Consider the following 17,902-nt stretch of genomic DNA (forward strand, 5'->3'; position numbering starts at 1 on the left):
TCGCTATAGCACAGCCCTATGTATTATGTATGTGCAGAAGCCAAACCAAAAAAGAAAATCGACAAAAACTCCTTTTAGGGAGACAGACGAAAGGCCCAGGTCGCTATACATATAGACTCTCTCTGCGTGTACACAAACACACAATCCCAAGCCAAGACAAGGCTCGCATGCAATATACACCGGGTATCGAGCAAAAATCAATAGCAATTCATCGCAACGGATCATAATTCTGCAGCGTTCGCAGCTTTCGCTCTGCACTGCTTGCTCATAGTATAAACCGCAGACGACGGGTAGCCTCAGCCGCCACGAGAGCACTTATTGCCCCGATGAAGAGACATATGGAGATGGCGTTATACCTCTCCTTGTCCAGGTTCATCCACTGCGTGTCCGAACTGTTGTTGGCCGCGGGCTCGGCGCCTGGTTCGAGGAGGCTGAAGACGATCCAGCTGATGAAGGTGCCGACGAATTGGGGTAGCGTCGTGTACACATTCAGCACGCCCAGGTAGATGCCGGCCAGTTCGCCTGTTGACGGGATGTTGGAGGCGCGGTCCTCCTCGTCGGTGTCGCTGTCGGTGGAATCGTGGTGGTTCAGCCGGAGGACATCCAGCTCGGTGTCGGCGGCGGAGTTGCGGAGGCTGGCGGAGGTGATCATTGTCACGCCGGATCGTGAGGATGGGATTGCGGGGGAATAGCCGCCCATTGTTAGTTTGTTGATTTCTACGCCCATGAAGGCGAAGGGGGCCCAGCCGCTGATTGCCCAGGGGATACCGCATACTGCTACTAGGAAGGTTGCGAAGGCGCGCGAGTGTGCTAGAGGGGCGAATATCATTGTGGCGGCGAACATGACGTGGGATATCAGCCAGGCGGTTTGGAGGTCTGGTCGGATTGCGCTGATGGCTTTGAGAACCGCTGCGACCTTTGGCGGGGGTCGTGCGGTGAAGCGTGTCCGCTTGCTATCGGGCTGCATGATGCAAAAGGGTAGGAGTACAGAGCTGAGGACTGTGATGGATGAGAAGACCGTTAATGATAGACTGCCCACGCGGCCGACTTCACCAAGCATATCGGTTGCTTTGGCCATGTCGTCTTTTGGTACTTCATAACGGAAGTATGTTTCACCAACCCAGGTCGTGCTGTAGAAGAGGAAGGGGAACCATCCTAGTTAGTGTTAGTTTGTTGATTTCCTAGTAGATGCAGAATTTCATACCAATCCAAGCCCAAAACTGGGCCCAGCAAATTGCTTGGATGCGAGGCGGTAGTTCGAAAGTAGTTTTGAACAGCTGGGACAGGACCTGAATAGCACCAGCACTTCCGTCATCCCTATCATAAACATTAGTTGATGACAATAATAATCGGTCGAGTTCAACCCACCTTGCCGAGATAAGAACTCGCTCTTTTACCGAGTATGAAGTGACTGCCACAGCCAACACCAACGACAAAGCAGCGATCACTGTCATCTGCTTGAACTGCGTATCTCCAAGGAAAGTACCAAAGATGCTCACGGTATCGATAGCACCAACCACATAAGCAAAGAGCTGGCCAATGGCGGACATTCTCCCGGCTAAAGAAAGGTCAGTGTGTTTTGGGCGGAGACATATGGGGAAGCGCCATACCCCATGCGGACCCAGCTTGTTGCGATGGAATCGGTAGCGTATCCACAATCAGACCGCGACAGCATGCTTGAACTGAGACATTGTAAGCCACCTTCAATTAGTGCGAGTACATGTGCCACTTACCAACGTTGATGGAGAAATCCACCGCATAAATACTCACTACAGCCAGGGCAATTGTGCCATTCTTAGCCTGTAGAAAATCAATATTAGCTTCCACGTAAATAGACTTAGCCAGGTGAGGGTTCCAATAAACACGATATATACCTTTTCCGGATCTTTTACAAATAAACCAACAATCTCAGCCGTCCACCCTAAGACAAGCAGACAGAAGGCGACAACAAACGACCCAAAGATCATGAAAGGTCTACGCCGACCCCATTTCGATCGTGATCGATCAGCAATAACTCCAATAAGAGGCTGGATAATCAACCCAGATAACGGGCCAGCAATCCACACCAACGAAGTTTTAGACTTCGTCAGACCGAGCTGAAGAAGGTAAGGTGTACAATCTAGCAGCGATCAAGTCAGCGATCATTCCCTAAGCACCTAAGCACTATCCGGAACGGGATGTGAATAGCTCTTACAAGTCATCTCAGTACCCCACGTGAACCTAGAAAACACAAAGTCAGCCACAGACACAACACAACGATCCATGGAATCCTCCAATTGCGATTGCGATTGCCTCCAAAAAAAAAAAAAAAGACGCAAGCTAGACAATGGAATGTCGCGCAACATCTACATCCATATATCCAAACGCCGAAACAGAGAGGGACGATACGCACTGCAATCCGACCAAACTAAACGTCAAAAGCGCCATCCTCGTAGACTGATTCCGGCCCTTGATGGAGGGCGTCCCCGCCCACCTCGCAGCCTGCGGCATCCTGATTATCCACGCGCTAGCACGCACTCAACGGGTCCGCGCTCATGCACCTGCACCGGTACCAAACCCAAAGTGCGCTGATGTCTATGTCGGCCCAGCCAGTGACAGAATACCGATTACCGATTCGAAAGTCGAAAGCGCCAGACAGGAAGCTCGTCGCGACGCGCAATTCAGAACCAGACAAATATGTAGAACGCACGATACAGCAGTCCAGGTTCAGGTCCGGTCCGGGAATACGTTCCGAGGACCAAGAAAGGGGCCGGCAGTAGTCCGCTCGTATCGGAGAATTAGGAATTGAGTCGCGTGCTCTTTCGGGGCCAGCTCGCGGGGGGCTGAAACAGCGCACGGTACGTCGCGGGTTCGTCGCTCGTTGACGGCGCGGAGAGCGGGGAGGATGCGTGGGTTGCTCCGGGGGTATCGGTGGGCGTCTATGTCGTCGAAAGGCGTCTATGGTGGATTTCAGAAAGACGTTGAACAGTTCGAAGGAGAAGGAGAGAAAATCGGCGTTGGCCTGAGCGCAGCGCCTCTATGCGGGCCCCGGCCTTATCGATTTAATTAATTTACGAGACAGACCCGCTGGGCTTCAAGCCCTTCTCTGCCGATCCGGGTTTTTTGTTACGACAGCTAGGGTCCAGGGCTTTTATTTGTTGTCTGTGTACGGGTTCTGTTTCCACTTTCAATGCTTTAGGTTTCTTTGCTCTCCAGTTATTGTTGCTTGCAGCCAAGGGCTGGGTCGCCTTATGTCAGCCTCTGGGATGGACCCTTTGCTGCTGATTGGCCCGTGTGGTGACGTAATTCAGGGCCCTGTGCGCCAATTTTAGAAACATAGGGGAATTATACGAAGACACGGGATATAACAATGTGCAATGTACGTGCATTGGGCAAAAGAGCTACAGGGGCTGATTTGATAGCCTACCTGGTAGGCAAGTACTTTTACTGTAGTCCGTACATATTAAAAAAAAAGATAGAAATATGTGGATGACAGCTAATCTTATAGCAATCCCAAGATAAAGGGACATATCCACCGAACAAAATAAGGGCGTAAGTATCTTTCTTGCGTTGCATCCAATTCTAATTCGAATTGGTCTCGAAAACCTAAGTATCACAGTATGACGCGACTCCTGCCTGCCGGCCGACCAACCAACCAGAGTCAGAAAATAGAGATTTTAATTCCTTTGTATCCCAATCCGCTTCCCATAATCATCGTAAACAGCTATACTCCGAAGACCTACAGCCGGTTGGGGGCCGAGGTGGTGACGGGCCACTGGTAGCCAGCGGCGTCGCTGAACTTGTAGCCGTATGAAGCAGTGAAGTCATCAAGAACGGCGGGTCCACGGGAGCCTGGAACATGAATTAGCTAGAGTTAGAAACGAACGAAAAGGGAAAACTCACCGTAGGGGTACTCCATGGGGATGATTTCCTTGTTGTCATCCAAGTAGTGCAGGAGAGGAGTGAAGATACGCCAGCTGGCATCCAACTCATCGTCACGGACAAAGTTGGAGTGGTCGCCCTTGAAGGCGTCCAGGATCAGGGACTCGTAGGCCTCAGGGATCTTGAGGTCGGAGAAGCGACGGCGGTAGGTCAAGTCCAGCTCGGTAACCACTGTCTGCATGGAGAGACCGGGCAGCTTGGAGTTCATCTTAATATAGACGGACTCGTTGGGCTGAACACGGATGACAAGCTCGTTACGGGGAATGTCCTTGAAGATACCGGAAGTGACATCCTTGAACTGGATGCGGACCTCGGTCTTCTGCTCGTTCAGGGCCTTTCCGGCCTTGAGAATGAAGGGAACGCCGTCCCAACGCTCATTCTTAATGTATGCAACCAGAGCGCAGAAAGTCGGGCAACGTGAATCCTTAGGCACAGTATCGTCCTCGAGGTAACCGGGCTTGCTGCCTTCGAGGGAGCGGCCGTACTGGCCGATGATGACGTTCTTGGGCTCAATGGCGTCCATAGCGCGAAGGACACGGACCTTCTCATCACGGATATCCTCGGAAGAGAAGGAAATGGGGCGCTCCATGGCGAGCAGTGTGAGAACCTGCAGCAGATCTATCAAATGTTAGCATCTTTCTATATCCATTCAGTGTGCTGAATTACTTACGGTTCTGCATAACATCACGGATAATACCGAACTCATCAAAGTAGCCGCCACGGCCCTCGGTACCGAAAGGCTCCTTGAATGTAATCTGTAGCCGGTATTAGAACCCGAACTTCGGACTGAGATCGCTTCACATACCTGAACGTTATCGATGTGGCGGCGGTTCCATGTAGCGTTGAAGAACTCGTTGCCGAATCGCAGAATTAGAATGTTCTTGACCATCTCCTTACCAAGGTAGTGATCGATACGGAAGATCTCCTCCTCCTTCCAGTTCGGCTCCAAAGCCTTCTGGAGGTCGCGCGAGCTCTGTAGGTCCTTTCCGAAGGGTTTCTCGACCTATAAGAAAGAGTAGGCGTATCAATACGAGGTTCGTTCTAGGCAGCTTGTCCCGAGAAACTCACAATAATGCGAGCGAGACCTCTCTTAGGATAGCAGTTGCGCTTCAGCTGCTCGGACACGGTGGTGAAGACACTGGGCGGCAGTGCCATGTAGAACACGCGGTTCTGCTCCTTCGATTGGCGTTGGTTCTCGATCTCCTCAAGGTGCTTGTTCAGGTTGATGAAACAATCATCTTGATCATATTGGCCGGAAACGTAGGAACACATCTTGCAGAACTGATCTAATTGATCCTCAACCTCCTTTGTGGGGATCTTGATGTACGAGCGAACGCGCTTGAGGTATTCGTCGTGGTCCATCTTTGTCCGCGCATATCCGACGATATGAATGTCCTTGGGCAGGAATTTGTTGCGGAACTAGGCCATAACTGTCAGTGGATCACCGGTGGATGGTCGGTGGAAATAGCACATACAAGGCCAAAGAGTGCAGGGAACTATAAGCTGGTCAGTACGTCAAGAGTCATCACCACCTATGGAAGGGGTACGCACGGTCTTCTTCTTCGCCAGATCACCAGATGCGCCTAGTACCACGATGATGGTATCATCTTTAAGTTCGACGGTGCTGAATGCCATCTCCATTGTCAGTGTTGCGTTTAATTGACTGAGAAAGAATTTTGCATTGGACGCGGAATCGAGGGGTTGAGCGGGGGAGCTCTCTGAGCACAGAAATTCTGCAAAAGCGTTCCAGGGAGGGATCGACTATGGGGAAGAAGGCAATAACGTCCACAATAGCACAATGTTGAGGGGATAAGTTGAGGTTGAATTGAGCTGGAGGCAGCCGGTGGGCTTCCGCAACCGTGGAAAGAGTGATGTCAGAGACGCAAGAGGGGAAACTCACCCAGCACCATGACGGTCATCAGTTTTGTTAATCACAGACATCTTGCACCAACCGCCTAATACACAAAGTGAAGAAGAAAAGTCGAGCGGAGTTTAAAGAGAAAGAGAAATATTGTAGAGAACTCCAACAGGACCGGAGTACTTTTTTAAGGAAGTTACTCACACAGCTTCGGCTGGTGGGGCTTTGGCTGGGTATTGATGTATTTTATGACTTCAAATACAAAATGGTTTTGAGTAATCTACTTGATTCTGATATTTACCATGACTATTTCGATGCCGACCTACCCTAGCCTCGTGGCGAATTCAGTCACTTTTCTTATATCAAGTTCTTTCTGTCAGATCTTCATGGTCATTCTTACTGAAATCTAGCCCGGATCTTACCCGTGATGATTATCAACCCCACGCCTACTATCAGTCTATACAACATACAGAACTGATTCGGCCTCGGGGTAATACAAAGTACCTCGGGTCAATTGTCAATAATATCGGACATGAGCCTGCCGCTTATTCTTATTCTAATAACAGGCCAGAGAGGTCATCTGATAAGAAGTGCGGTTTACTTATAAATGCGGATCTATATAAAGAGGCTAAATTCGAATATAGAGTAAGACGTGTCCATAACACTGTCCTATATTTATGTTAATAGTGTAAGTAGTTACTCCGGAGTTACTCCGTACTGTTAGTTATAGTATGCACAACTTTGCGGTCTACCCCGTATACCCTCGTATAGTATGCATGTATGTTGTATTCAAAGCGGAGCAAAGAAGCTATCGCATCAGGGTAAGGTTGCAGTGTCCACTAAAATCCTTCAGTGTATCTAATGAAAGTACTGCGTACCGAACACAATACAATACCTTCGAGCACGCAACTTGATAAGACTTCGTTGTACCGGTGACCCAAATCGTGGGGGATGGATCGGCATGTTGGTCATTTGGACTTTTGGACCCAGACGGATTCTATTTTCCCGCGAGAGGCCACTTTCTTAAGTCCGGTTTGGGACTGGTATTAACCCCATCTCTAATTCTTCCCAATCCGGAACATACTATTAACCGTTGCTACTTAGGGCTATACCAATATTATACGACCCTGTCTATACTCTACGCGATCGGTTGTCTCTCGGTCTCTTGAAAATTGTCCAAGTTTTCATGAATACATCCATGGATACATACGGTCCCAAATGTAATCGCGGTGGGGCAGGATACAGGAACTTCTAGATTTCCCAATCAGTGGTCTCGGTCTGGATGAAGTATATGATGGACCGGAACGCTACCCGGATCATGTCACTGTCACTGGTGATCAGTTGGAGATATGATTGTTTCGATGTTCTCAAGGACACTGGCTAGGTTGGATAAAAACAATTATTCACTCCCTAGACCTGCCGACAATACCCTCTGCAATTTGCTTTTTCCTGAATGAAACCTTCCAACTTTGAAGGTTGGAACCCCTGTCGTCATGGCTGGAGTTTGTCAGCTGGGAAGCTCCAGGCTTGAAGCTTGGACGTGTCGTTCGGACTACTGTAGCCCGAGTGGCAGTGGAAAGTACAGGCGGTAAATGGTCGGTAAATGACCTCGAGGGCGCGGAGCGGAGAAACAAGAATCCCCAAGCTTATCTCATCCCAGATTCTGCCTATCTAATCGCTGATGTAAGAGAGCGGTGTGTCATCACGGGATCTCGCTTAGCCCTGATGCGTCACGTGGTCGGTGGCTCGCTAAGATCCCGTTTGGGCTAGGGCGAAAACCAACACACGGCTGCCCAAATTGATTGTGCGCCTGACTCTATCGAAGCGACGACAACCACGACAAACGGGAACGACTTTTGATCTTGCGGGTCATTCCTTCGACTTTCTTTCCTTGCCCGCTCCCCACAGAAACGCCGACACAATGCCTTCGGAACAAGGACACCGCCGTGAGTGAATCCCTCGATGTCTTATCGATCGTCGTTTTGGCGGTCTCGAAATCGCAAAGCCGCATCTCGAGCAGGCACATTGTGTGGTCGCACACTGGATAAAAGACATATATGCTAACGATTTCTTCTTTTCTAGTCTACGTCAAGTAAGTTACCACCGCACTTTCATCGCATTCAAGGACACACAAGTTCGACATGGAGGACCGATTTGGGGGACCCAAGACATCGCCACTCAAATCGAAGCACCACACGATATGAACAGAGAATTAATACGAATTTCTTTTTACAGGGGACGTCACCTGAGCTTCCAGCGCAGCAAGCACGCCCTCACCCCCAACACCAGGTATCTACACCCTGCGCACCCAAATTGAATGCTCGGATGGAAATCTGATATGGTTATACAGCTTGATCAAGATTGAGGGTGTTGATGACACTAAGTCCGCCAAGTTCTACCTCGGCAAGAAGGTCGCTTTCGTTTACCGTGCTAAGCGTGAGGTCCGCGGCTCCAACATTCGGGTGATCTGGGGCAAGGTCACCCGGTCGCACGGTACGTGAATACAACAGACAGTTCCATGGCCATATTCGAATGGTCCTCTGGGAGAAACCTCGAACTCGAATTTCCTGTATCTGACTCTTTCCAGGCAACTCCGGTGTTGTGCGCGCCAAGTTCCGCAACAACCTCCCCCCCAAGTCCCTCGGCGCCACCGTCCGTGTCATGCTCTACCCCTCCAACATCTAAACGGCTTCTTTGTGTTGTTTTCAGTGGGCGATTCCCTTCTTCGCACAGACGGTCGGTCAGGCAAGGAAAAGTCGACGGAACGAGCCGATGTTGATTTGAGGTGATGGAGTTGGCGGGTGGATAACGTTTTGTTCATGGGAGAAGGCAGGGCCAACAAAGCCCTACGAATCAAAAAATTACACTTTCATAGCTGTGTCGGCCCAAGATACTGGGAACGAGCTTCGTCTCGATATTTCTCCTTGTTCTTACAATTGGCGAGCATGATGTGTCTGGTCGCGCAGCGTCACTTCTCCCATTTTGTATCTGACGCTTAAACGCACCAAATTCCATACCATTTCAAATTTCAACAGACCGGTCAATCGATCCGCTTCTTCGTGCGTCCGGCTTCCGTTTTTTTGTTCTAGAAGAAATTGCATTTCTGCTCTGGCTCCAAACTACCATGGCATTGTTGCGAATTGTTGCGAATATAATTATACTCCATGGCACCGGATAAACAGACAAACAGCTCGTATTCAAAATCAGTAACTCTAGCACCCAGCCTGTATGGCCAGATCCCCAGGTTGTGATGTGGATCCCCATGTCGAAGTATCAGTATATATCGATTCGATGTTATAATTCTACGATGTAAAGCAAAATCCCACCGATATTCTCCATTTTCATTGTCTAAATAAACCCACAGGAAAAAGATGTAGAAAGTATATGCCAACATAAAACCCAATCCGAACTCCACTCTAGCCGAAGTATATATCTCCAAGTATACAAAACAAACCAAGTATCCTAAACCGAAATGCCCAACACCAAAATTCCATCATAAATCTTACAAACTCTCCCTATGAACCGCCTGCCTATGCGCCTTCAAATTCTCCCGTCGACTCGAAGCATGGTCACACGACGGACACTCAAAAGCGCGCGGAGTGACATGCTGAGTCTCGATGTGTCGCATGAGCACTCCCTTGCGCGAGAACAGACGGTCATATCGACAGCCCTCCCATTTGCATTCGAAAGTCCCGTAGTCATCGTCACCCCTGGATGAAGCGAAGCACGTTTAGAACATTGGTTACGATAGTCCTAGAACACAAGAAAAAAGAAAATACATACTTCTTGGCTGCAGGGCCACGGGATCGACACGGCATTTTCGTCCGGCTAGGCTCTATGCCGGCATCATCCTGCCGAAGCGGCTCTTTTATTATAGGTGCCGAAACGGGGAGATCATCCCATCTGGTGTCGTACAGGCTTGCTGGGGAGTGTACGGCGGTGGTTGCTTGGGATGAAACGGATGTCGGGCTGTGATTGGTAGACCGGCTGATGGTGCCTGGGTCTAGATATGATGGGGAGGGAGTGAGAGAGAGTATTCTGCTGGGGATAACCGGTGTAGAGGGGAAATACGAGGAGGCGAAGGGGGGCTGTGTCGAGGGAGGTTGCAGCTGATAGTTGTATGAAAGAGGTTGAGGGGTGATCGCTCTCGTGGTGAGCGATGGATCAGTGGATGGAGAGGTGAGAAGATACTCGTCTGTCCAATCCCTTAACGCAATGCCAGACCACGGAAATGCGGACTCCGAGATACTTGGGATGTTGTTGCGTGTTGGCCACGCCATCTTGCGTATAATCACCGATCTGGGTCTGGATGTAGAGAGTAAGCGTTGGGGAGGCAGAGACAAGATCTAGAAAATGCTAAGTGAGTGTCTTGAGCCGATGCAGCATGGAGTATTTATAAAATCCGAGTCGATGTGATTTGTGGTATGCAGCGGTCAGATTCACTCGACGTCACACCGTTGGAGACTACACCTATAAAAGAGGCCCGGGGAAAGTGACGCAACAGGTTCGGCCGAACCCTAGGTTTGTCCTAGATAACCTGGCTTAGATCCTATAAGGCCAGGATCTAGATCTTTGCATCGACTCCAGCTTCACATCAGATGAGACAAGCGCAATCTCCACGAAACTATATGATCGTGGCGTTTTTAGCGGGCTGAGCATAAAACCCCGGGTTTCTGGGCTCTCAGGCTCCTTGGCAGGGAACTCATCATTTTTATTGTTGGATTCTTAGTATCCGTTTCAGAGAGGTTCTAGCATGTTGGGAACAAAAGCGACAGAAGGATTATTATCATTTAAAAGTATTATCATGCTGCAGGCCGTGGCCAACCGTACCAATAGGATGAGGATGCAGTGAGGCTGACTGGGAATATACGAGAGATCGGCACGTTATGATGTCTATTCTCATATTTTCCCTATTCACCGTACTATTTCCCGTTCCTTTTTTTCATGCAGCTGGCCGATGACAATGGCAATGGAAGATAAATCCGAAAAGCCTAACCGTCTACTGACAGGGATCGGGGTTCATTAGCACTTGGGGCAGTTGAAAGCATTAAAGTTAAGATATTATCACTATCTATTCCAGGGACTCTAATTCAGTTGTAGCCATAGCACAACGAGAGACCAAAGATCTGACTTTCTGTAAAGTTAGGGTTCCAGGAACTGTACATGATGCTGGTACATACATCTACTGACCCGACGATCTCGTAACCCGGTATCCCGGGATATCCCCTAAATATTAGAGAAATCCTCGAATATTAGGGCTAAGCACCGGGTGTGACATGCACCCGATGTGGCGCAGTTTAGTTGCATGTCCCGATTTCCTGCCCAATCTCATCATTTCTTACTCTCAACGAAAATATATACTAGGCTGTGTCTATGCGTTGGCATCTACAACTGTTACTTGCCAGATGTTCCCAACAAAGAGTGGATTCGTTGAGTCTTATATGGATACTGATAGACAAAAACCGCCGTACACGTCCAGGAGCGAGGGTTGGGATAACATCACCACACAACACAAGAGAGCCAATTTCCTTGCGACCTACCAAACGCACGACCAAATACCATCATAAGAAAGCGGTAAGACTGGAATTGGCTGAAAGGGCAGATGAACAACTTTCAATGCAAAGGGCGCAGCAAGGTTCCTGGCGGTTGCCTTTGGTTGCCTTACCAATGAAATCAAGGTCAAGGTGATGGCTGAAATGGGCCCACACCTCCATGCTTATCCTGACCAGAACAAGGGCGGAAGCATCTGTTTCGTAGGCGTCAACAAGCTTGACGCCCAGATGGCCCGGGAGATTTTGAATGATCTCCTGAAACTCCTTTGTCGCGTCCTTGTGTCGACCATCGAGAGTAAGACTGACCAGGATATTCTTGTCGCGATGGGTCGCTCTGGTAACGACATGAGATTCTGCTTGCCGGTGATGTTGCTCTTTTCACAAACGCCAGGGCGATTGGGTGTGACCCACCCTCCTGAGAACCATGTTACGCGCCGGGCTTTTATACAGAAAAGAGTGCATTCTAACGAGAACAATAAACATGGGGAAGAGAAAGAAAGGAAAAGGAACTCAGGACAATGGTGGGGTCCTTATGCCCCTGTGGGCTTTGCCATACTCTCGCTTGTCCATTGGGAAAGAATGACTTCCCCCGGAAAGGAAGGAACGACCAACCAACGACCTCGAAAGGGAAAGAACGACTCTCGAATGAGTCCCGATCGTGACACCCCAGGGGATTATCTGGGCGCTGTTCCCTAGAAGCCCGGCGCCTGAGCGATGTCTTTGAAGACTCGATATACTGGGTCGGGATAGGTTGTCCCTTTGTTTGGCTCATCGGGGGGAGGGAGTGACTACCTTGGCCAAGGTCTGAATCAGCTATGGTCCCATTCGCGTGCTCTTCGGTAGCTTGACCAAAGCGTCGAATTGACGCTGCATCTTTCAATTCTAAAACGCCTTTCATCTCAGGTCCGTGGTCTCATTCCAGGATATCTTCTGCAAGTCTCAAGGTTCTTGGCTCTTGCTGGTCCAATCCTCCGCGAAACCCAAGGGGTCAAAATGCCCGAAAAACAGCGCGTGACCAGGAAGGAACCGGGTTCTAGCATGTGCTGAAGCTATTGATGTTTTCTTTGGCTTTGGGCTCAGGAGCCCGACGATAGATCTTTCCTTTCTGAGAGGGATGGTGTTTCCAAAAACAAGTCTGCCACTGTTGAAGTTGGCCATCTTTGACTCCCACGCCGCATTGTTAATTGCCATCTGCGTGACGGCAGTGGAATTCTTTGCCGGTCACCACGTTCCCGCTTCCGAACTCCGTATTTCTTGGCCTGGCCCTAACGAGGGCGAATCCGTCCATAGAATCGGATCGGCGACGCCAGCGATTTGAACCGTCCATGACAGAGTCGCAGGGAGTGATTTCAGCTGAGATGAAGGTTGAGATTGACCAGCAAGGGACCAGGGATTGGACAGACGAAGTATCTCTCTTGATCACCGGAAGGAGTCATGTTGGCTTATCCGTAGCAAAACCAAGCCTATCAGCAGGCTGAAACAGTGATACAGAAAGATGTTCGATTTTCTCACTCTCTCCAATCCCTAATCCCGGCGAGCAATAAGTTACAGGCCCGATGAAGTTTATGCGCACACCTCATGTACCAACGCGGTAACATCCTTCTTCCAGGTGTTCTTCCAGGCCTTCGAACTTGCACCATCACTAGCAGGCACTCGCCAATGATGACCTGGTCCTTCGCAAGAAGGGATCCCTCGAATACCAGGGAGACAGCCGCCAGTTGAGTTCCAGGCCCCGTTTTCTCTCGAATCACGCTGTCGTGCCTCCGTACCACGGAGCTGATGAAATTTCCACCCTTGTTCGTGCATCCGATGGTCTGGAACACGCTGCTATAGTCCTCGGCTGCCTCCATTAGGGACGATGTGGCTATAGTAAGTGTGCATATTTAACCAAGGGCGCCATGATTGATTGCTTGTGGTGAGGAGGGGAACAGTCGTGGTGCCGGGAGCTGATGAACAGGTCGATTTTCCAGTCCATACCATAGCAGCACGATTTCGTGCCCCTGGCTTGACTTCGACGATAGCGAGCCTCTCGGCGAAGGTAGTTTGCTATAACGATAGCTTTCATATCGGTACCAATGCTATCTCCCGCCAACGCCTGCGCTGGTGCTCGGTTCGAGCCTATCAAGTGAAGAAGCCTTCTCCAAAAAATCCCACCGGAGGTCCGCGATTGCAGGAGAGCCTCTGACGATCTATCCACCCGTGAGTGCAGCCATCACTTTGTCACTGAAGAATGCCTTATTGGGCGACGAGTGAAACAAAGACCGGAAACGATGCATATCGGGTGGATGTACCACAAGGGAGTTCAGGAGCCAAAGTAACGATTCAATCACTACTTGTTCGTCTTTTGTTTCTTCTCCGTGATCTCCACATCGGCCGCAGCTGCAGCGGAAACAACGCATCACTTGCTGTAGCTGCAACTTCCGACTCTAGCGTCATGCACGCACTTGTGGGTGATGCTGGTGACAAACGTATGGACTGAAAATCTTCCATCATTCGGTGTCGTCGACAATCAAGGAGAAGGTCATGTTCTGCGAACCACATTCGTCCAAGGATCAAGTCGTGTCTTCCTGGGTCTGCAAATAGTATGTGATGTTGCTGTTGGATAGGGTGAGAACGATAGCGTGCGTGCTAGCGTCCAATATATAGCGTATGGATAAGCATCAGGTCATGGGCTTGAACTGTAGCTGTCGAGTTATTGTCAGTTGAGGCAAAATATTAGACAGCAAATTTATTCAGGACCTACCATGGGTATCATATTGTGATAGATGCATCCGCCCATCCCCTATTAGAAGAAGGGGAAGACCGGACATTGTTGCAGTTCTTGCGTTGATTCTTTTCCCGATCATTGTGAAAGGAATCCGCGGCAATATTTGGAGGAAGGCTGAGTATAATGGTAAAATATAGGAATGAAAGCTGAGAAGTCATCGATCAAAGTGCTCATTGTATTTATCGGGCGATCGGGGGGGGGGGGGGGGGGTGTAAATTCCATGAGGTGTAAGAGACCAGATAACCATGAAAGAGAAGTGAGAGAGATATACCCTGAAAGAGAAGTGAGAGAGATATACCCCGAAATCGAGGCTCAAGGAAACTCTGCCTGCTGATGACCTGAAACGACCAACATCGTATTTCGAGACTCAAGTAGCTTGGAGATATAACGGCGAAGTGAAAGAGGAAGAAAGAACGGTGATTGAGCTCGGCTGATGCGAGGAGAGGGGGATGGGGGAGAGACGTCACTCTCGCTTTGATTGTTTGTGTTTGTGCAGTTTGAAAGCATTTGACAAACATTCACAATGTCCAGCTGTTGCTGCCTCTTTCCGGTGTCTAGCAAACCCGCTTTCTGGGGGGTTTACAAAGATTGAACAGCCTCGCCAATAAGGCTAATTGCTAGGCGTCCACCAGTGCATGGTGGTTGCGGCCCGAGAGATGAGGCATGGACAGGCCTTCACAAGGTATAAGAAAGGCTGGAGGTGTAAATCAGCTTGCTGTGTGGGAGAGAAAGGGAGTCAGAAGTTGTTGAATAACTCACCTTTATAATTATAGAGAATTTCCTCGGTATAAGTCCAAATTGGTGGTCATCTTTATATGGCGTGTCTTCAAGATCGCCTATCCCAAGCAATGTAGCAGCAGTTGTATGGTTTTGGACGAGTTCGATCCTTGAAGAAGGGAGGCATGAGGAGCTTGATAAAGAAGACACAGTGATCAAACCTGGTATAGAATTATATAGATTTTGGTGGGCTGGCTTTATTTATTATACATAAAGGCTCAACATGCATCATGACTCATATCAAACAGTAACAAAGAACAACTCCATGGCAACCCAAGTGAGAGGCATTGCGACTATAATAACAATTAAATAGATATGCATTAACTTTTAAGGAGAATGTGTGCTAAGTAACACTCGCGCACGGGGAATTAGTACGGTATCCAGAGGGAGAGAGATTAGGCCTCGATTTCGGGCTTCGAGTCAGCCTTTCGCTGAGAGTCGATAAGCTCCTGACGGGCACGCTCTTGCTCAGCAAGACCGGTCTTCTGGACGGTGTGATGGCGGGTCAGCTCACGGCGGCGAACTAACAAAGCGAGAACGAAGCCAAGGCAAGCGATGGCGGTGTAGAAGATCCACATGCGGTTCAGGGCATGTGTGAAGGCTTCCATGACGACCTTGCGCTGGGAGGGAGTAAGCCTCTTGATAAGGGCCTTTGAAGAGCTGCTAAAGGAGGCAGAAACAATTGCAGCGTCTTCAGCGCCTAGGGCGGCGATGAGCTTGGCTGATTGTTGGCTCATGACGTTTTGGTAAATGACAGTGCCCAGAACAACGGACATGGAAGTGGAAAGTTGACGGACAAAGCCGAAAGTGGCTGTTGCCGTGGCCATGTCGGCAGGGCGGATGTTGGCTTGGAAAGCGACCAAAGGTGCCTGGAAATTAGGACCAATACCGATACCAGTGATTAACTGGTAGATGATGATACGGGGCCATGAAGCGTAGGCCTTGAGGTCGATGAAAAGTCCGAATCCAAGGGACATCAAGGTCATACCGCCGATGATCAGCTCGCGGAAGCGACCAGTCTTCTTCATAACGACACCCGTGGCCGCGGAGCCGATTGCAAGAGATAACACCAGAGGCAGGACATACACACCACTCAGAATGGGAGTCGCCTGGAGGACTGTTTGGAAGTAAAGCGGCAGATAGTAGGTAGCGGCGATGAAAGCGAAGCCGTGGCAGAAACAAACGAGCAGGATGAGAATGTTGTACCACTCGTTGAACAGTCGCGGGGGAATGATTGGGAACTTGGCAACCTTCCATTCCAGGAACATTGCCAGAGCCCAAGTTAACACACCAAAGACAATTAGACAGATGACAGTAGGTGAGGCCCAGGGGTAGTTGACACCTCCGAACTCCAGCCCGAAGAGGAACATCAGTGTCCCGCCGATGATCAAGAACGTTCCTGTCCAATCAATGCAGCGCAGACCAGCCCAGAATGGAGTCTTGGGCGATTCAATGTGAAGGAAGAGGACAAGGATAGCAAGCGAGACACCTCCAACCGGAAGGTTGAGATAGAAACACCAGCGCCAAGTCACTTCAGTCGTGAAAGCTCCGCCAATAACAGGACCAAGAGCGCCTGCGACGGCCCAGGTTGCACCGAAAAGACCATAGTACATAGGACGATCTCTGTATACAAGTTAGCCTCGTTGCATCCCAGACCAAAAAGTCATATCATACCTCAAGCTGAAGAGATCCGAAACACTGATATTAGCCAGGATAATGATACCACCACCACCGACACCCTGAACCGCTCGGCCTGCGATAATCGTGGCCATATTATGCGCCAAAGCGCAGATCAGACTGCCAACTAGGAAGACAACATTTGCCAAGACAATGATAGACTTTCTTCCCCAGATATCACTGATCTTACCCCACAGAGGGATACAGGCGGCATTCGCTAGAAGATATGACGATGCGATCCATGAGAAACCGCTCTCAGAGGCACCAAACTGCGCGGCAATAGTGGGAAGGGCGGTGGAAATAATAGTCTGCAAGATCAACGTTAATAAAAATCGAAGCAAGGGGAATAAAGTGAGCATATACATACCATATCCAAAGCTGCCAAGAATAGAGCCAACTAAATACGAGTTCGAATTAGCTTTCTGCACTTCACGAAGTTTCCCCGCGCCGGAGGGTTTCTTACACATAGCGCCATCATCACGACAATGATCTTTTTCTTGCCCATTTTTGCTGCCTGGGAGGGTGCGTGGTCTAGAGGCGCACCCTCTGTTGTCTTTTCCGTCACATTCTCATCGTTGTGTTGGTCGGCTACCTCAGCTACCTGGTCGGGGGTATCGAGGGACTTTTCCACGTGGGATTGATCGATTTCAGTATTACTGCTCGAGGCGTCTGGTTGCTGGCGCTCCCTCATCATGATTTGTGGGGGGAAAAGAAAGGGAGAAAGGGTTTCTAGAAAGAAACGGCGTTAAAGGTCCGTTCCGTCCAAGCTAAGAAATGTCCGACCGCGGAAAATATTTTTTTGGCTGCTAGAACGGTAGAATCGATAACTAGTTATGATACATATATTATATAAAGGGGTCATCGGATCTCGCATTTTCGGGGTTTAAAGTTGAAAGACGAGGCCGAAGTGCTAAATTGTCGAATCCAGTGGATCGTCGGTGTCGGCGCTCGGATAAGCCCCGATGCCGAGCTTCAGGGCTTGTTTTTACGAAAACGTGAGTCATTGGTTAGGCATCTTGTTTTACAAGGGCCAAAAATGGACAAACATATTTCTAACATATCGCTGCTGGACGGAGTGGAGGCTGATCGCCCTTATTGTCAACTTGAAGTGGCCATTTCCCCTGATCTTCGACGATAGAAACATAGTATGAAGGAGAATACCTATTGCGGAGAAATATCTACAATGGGACCAATGCGATGCGAAGAACACGTGGTTGTCATTTGAAGGAGAGCCAGCTCGCAGCTCATGCAGAGAGCCTGACCGACTTTCAGATTTAATTAGAACAAAGTGCAAACCATCAGAATCAACTCGCTCAACCACGTGAGATAGGCAGCTGGCAGCCCCTAGTC

General features: G+C 49.5%; 5 protein-coding genes across 5 annotated transcripts; 1 reads left to right on the top strand and 4 right to left on the bottom strand.

The window, feature by feature from the left end:
• Positions 1 to 265: 265 nt before the first annotated feature.
• On the bottom strand, positions 266 to 2,490 carry N7518_003038 (putative sucrose transporter; the record flags this gene model as incomplete). Its single annotated transcript, XM_057183965.1, has 8 exons — positions 266 to 1,155; positions 1,205 to 1,317; positions 1,369 to 1,558; positions 1,611 to 1,682; positions 1,734 to 1,800; positions 1,875 to 2,119; positions 2,195 to 2,220; positions 2,393 to 2,490. The coding sequence occupies 8 exons, from the start codon at positions 2,488 to 2,490 to the stop codon at positions 266 to 268; spliced, it is 1,701 nt and encodes a 566-aa protein (XP_057045415.1).
• Positions 2,491 to 3,718: 1,228 nt separating this feature from the next.
• On the bottom strand, positions 3,719 to 5,862 carry N7518_003039 (glucose-6-phosphate dehydrogenase; the record flags this gene model as incomplete). The annotated part of the gene is made up of 8 exons (XM_057183966.1): positions 3,719 to 3,831; positions 3,883 to 4,539; positions 4,592 to 4,676; positions 4,727 to 4,924; positions 4,990 to 5,340; positions 5,397 to 5,417; positions 5,473 to 5,545; positions 5,822 to 5,862. 8 exons carry the CDS (start codon positions 5,860 to 5,862, stop codon positions 3,719 to 3,721), a joined length of 1,539 nt encoding a protein of 512 aa, XP_057045416.1.
• A 1,370-nt stretch (positions 5,863 to 7,232) lies between these two features.
• N7518_003040 (60S ribosomal eL33 domain-containing protein) lies at positions 7,233 to 8,869 on the top strand (the record flags this gene model as incomplete). The annotated part of the gene is made up of 7 exons (XM_057183967.1): positions 7,233 to 7,281; positions 7,341 to 7,473; positions 7,550 to 7,725; positions 7,862 to 7,871; positions 8,015 to 8,068; positions 8,130 to 8,272; positions 8,367 to 8,869. 7 exons carry the CDS (start codon positions 7,233 to 7,235, stop codon positions 8,462 to 8,464), a joined length of 663 nt encoding a protein of 220 aa, XP_057045417.1. The 3' UTR covers positions 8,465 to 8,869.
• A 412-nt stretch (positions 8,870 to 9,281) lies between these two features.
• On the bottom strand, positions 9,282 to 10,059 carry N7518_003041 (transcriptional regulator family: C2H2 zinc finger; the record flags this gene model as incomplete). The annotated part of the gene is made up of 2 exons (XM_057183968.1): positions 9,282 to 9,489; positions 9,563 to 10,059. The coding sequence occupies 2 exons, from the start codon at positions 10,057 to 10,059 to the stop codon at positions 9,282 to 9,284; spliced, it is 705 nt and encodes a 234-aa protein (XP_057045418.1).
• Positions 10,060 to 15,270: 5,211 nt separating this feature from the next.
• Positions 15,271 to 17,246, bottom strand: N7518_003042 (MDR family MFS transporter; the record flags this gene model as incomplete). Its single annotated transcript, XM_057183969.1, has 4 exons — positions 15,271 to 16,498; positions 16,550 to 16,860; positions 16,920 to 16,949; positions 17,016 to 17,246. 4 exons carry the CDS (start codon positions 17,244 to 17,246, stop codon positions 15,271 to 15,273), a joined length of 1,800 nt encoding a protein of 599 aa, XP_057045419.1.
• Between the last annotated feature and the right edge of the window lie 656 nt (positions 17,247 to 17,902).

The sequence above is a fragment of the Penicillium psychrosexuale genome (assembly GCF_028828465.1).
Source record: "Penicillium psychrosexuale strain IBT 29551 chromosome Unknown utg000002l, whole genome shotgun sequence".
NCBI lineage: Eukaryota > Fungi > Ascomycota > Eurotiomycetes > Eurotiales > Aspergillaceae > Penicillium > Penicillium psychrosexuale.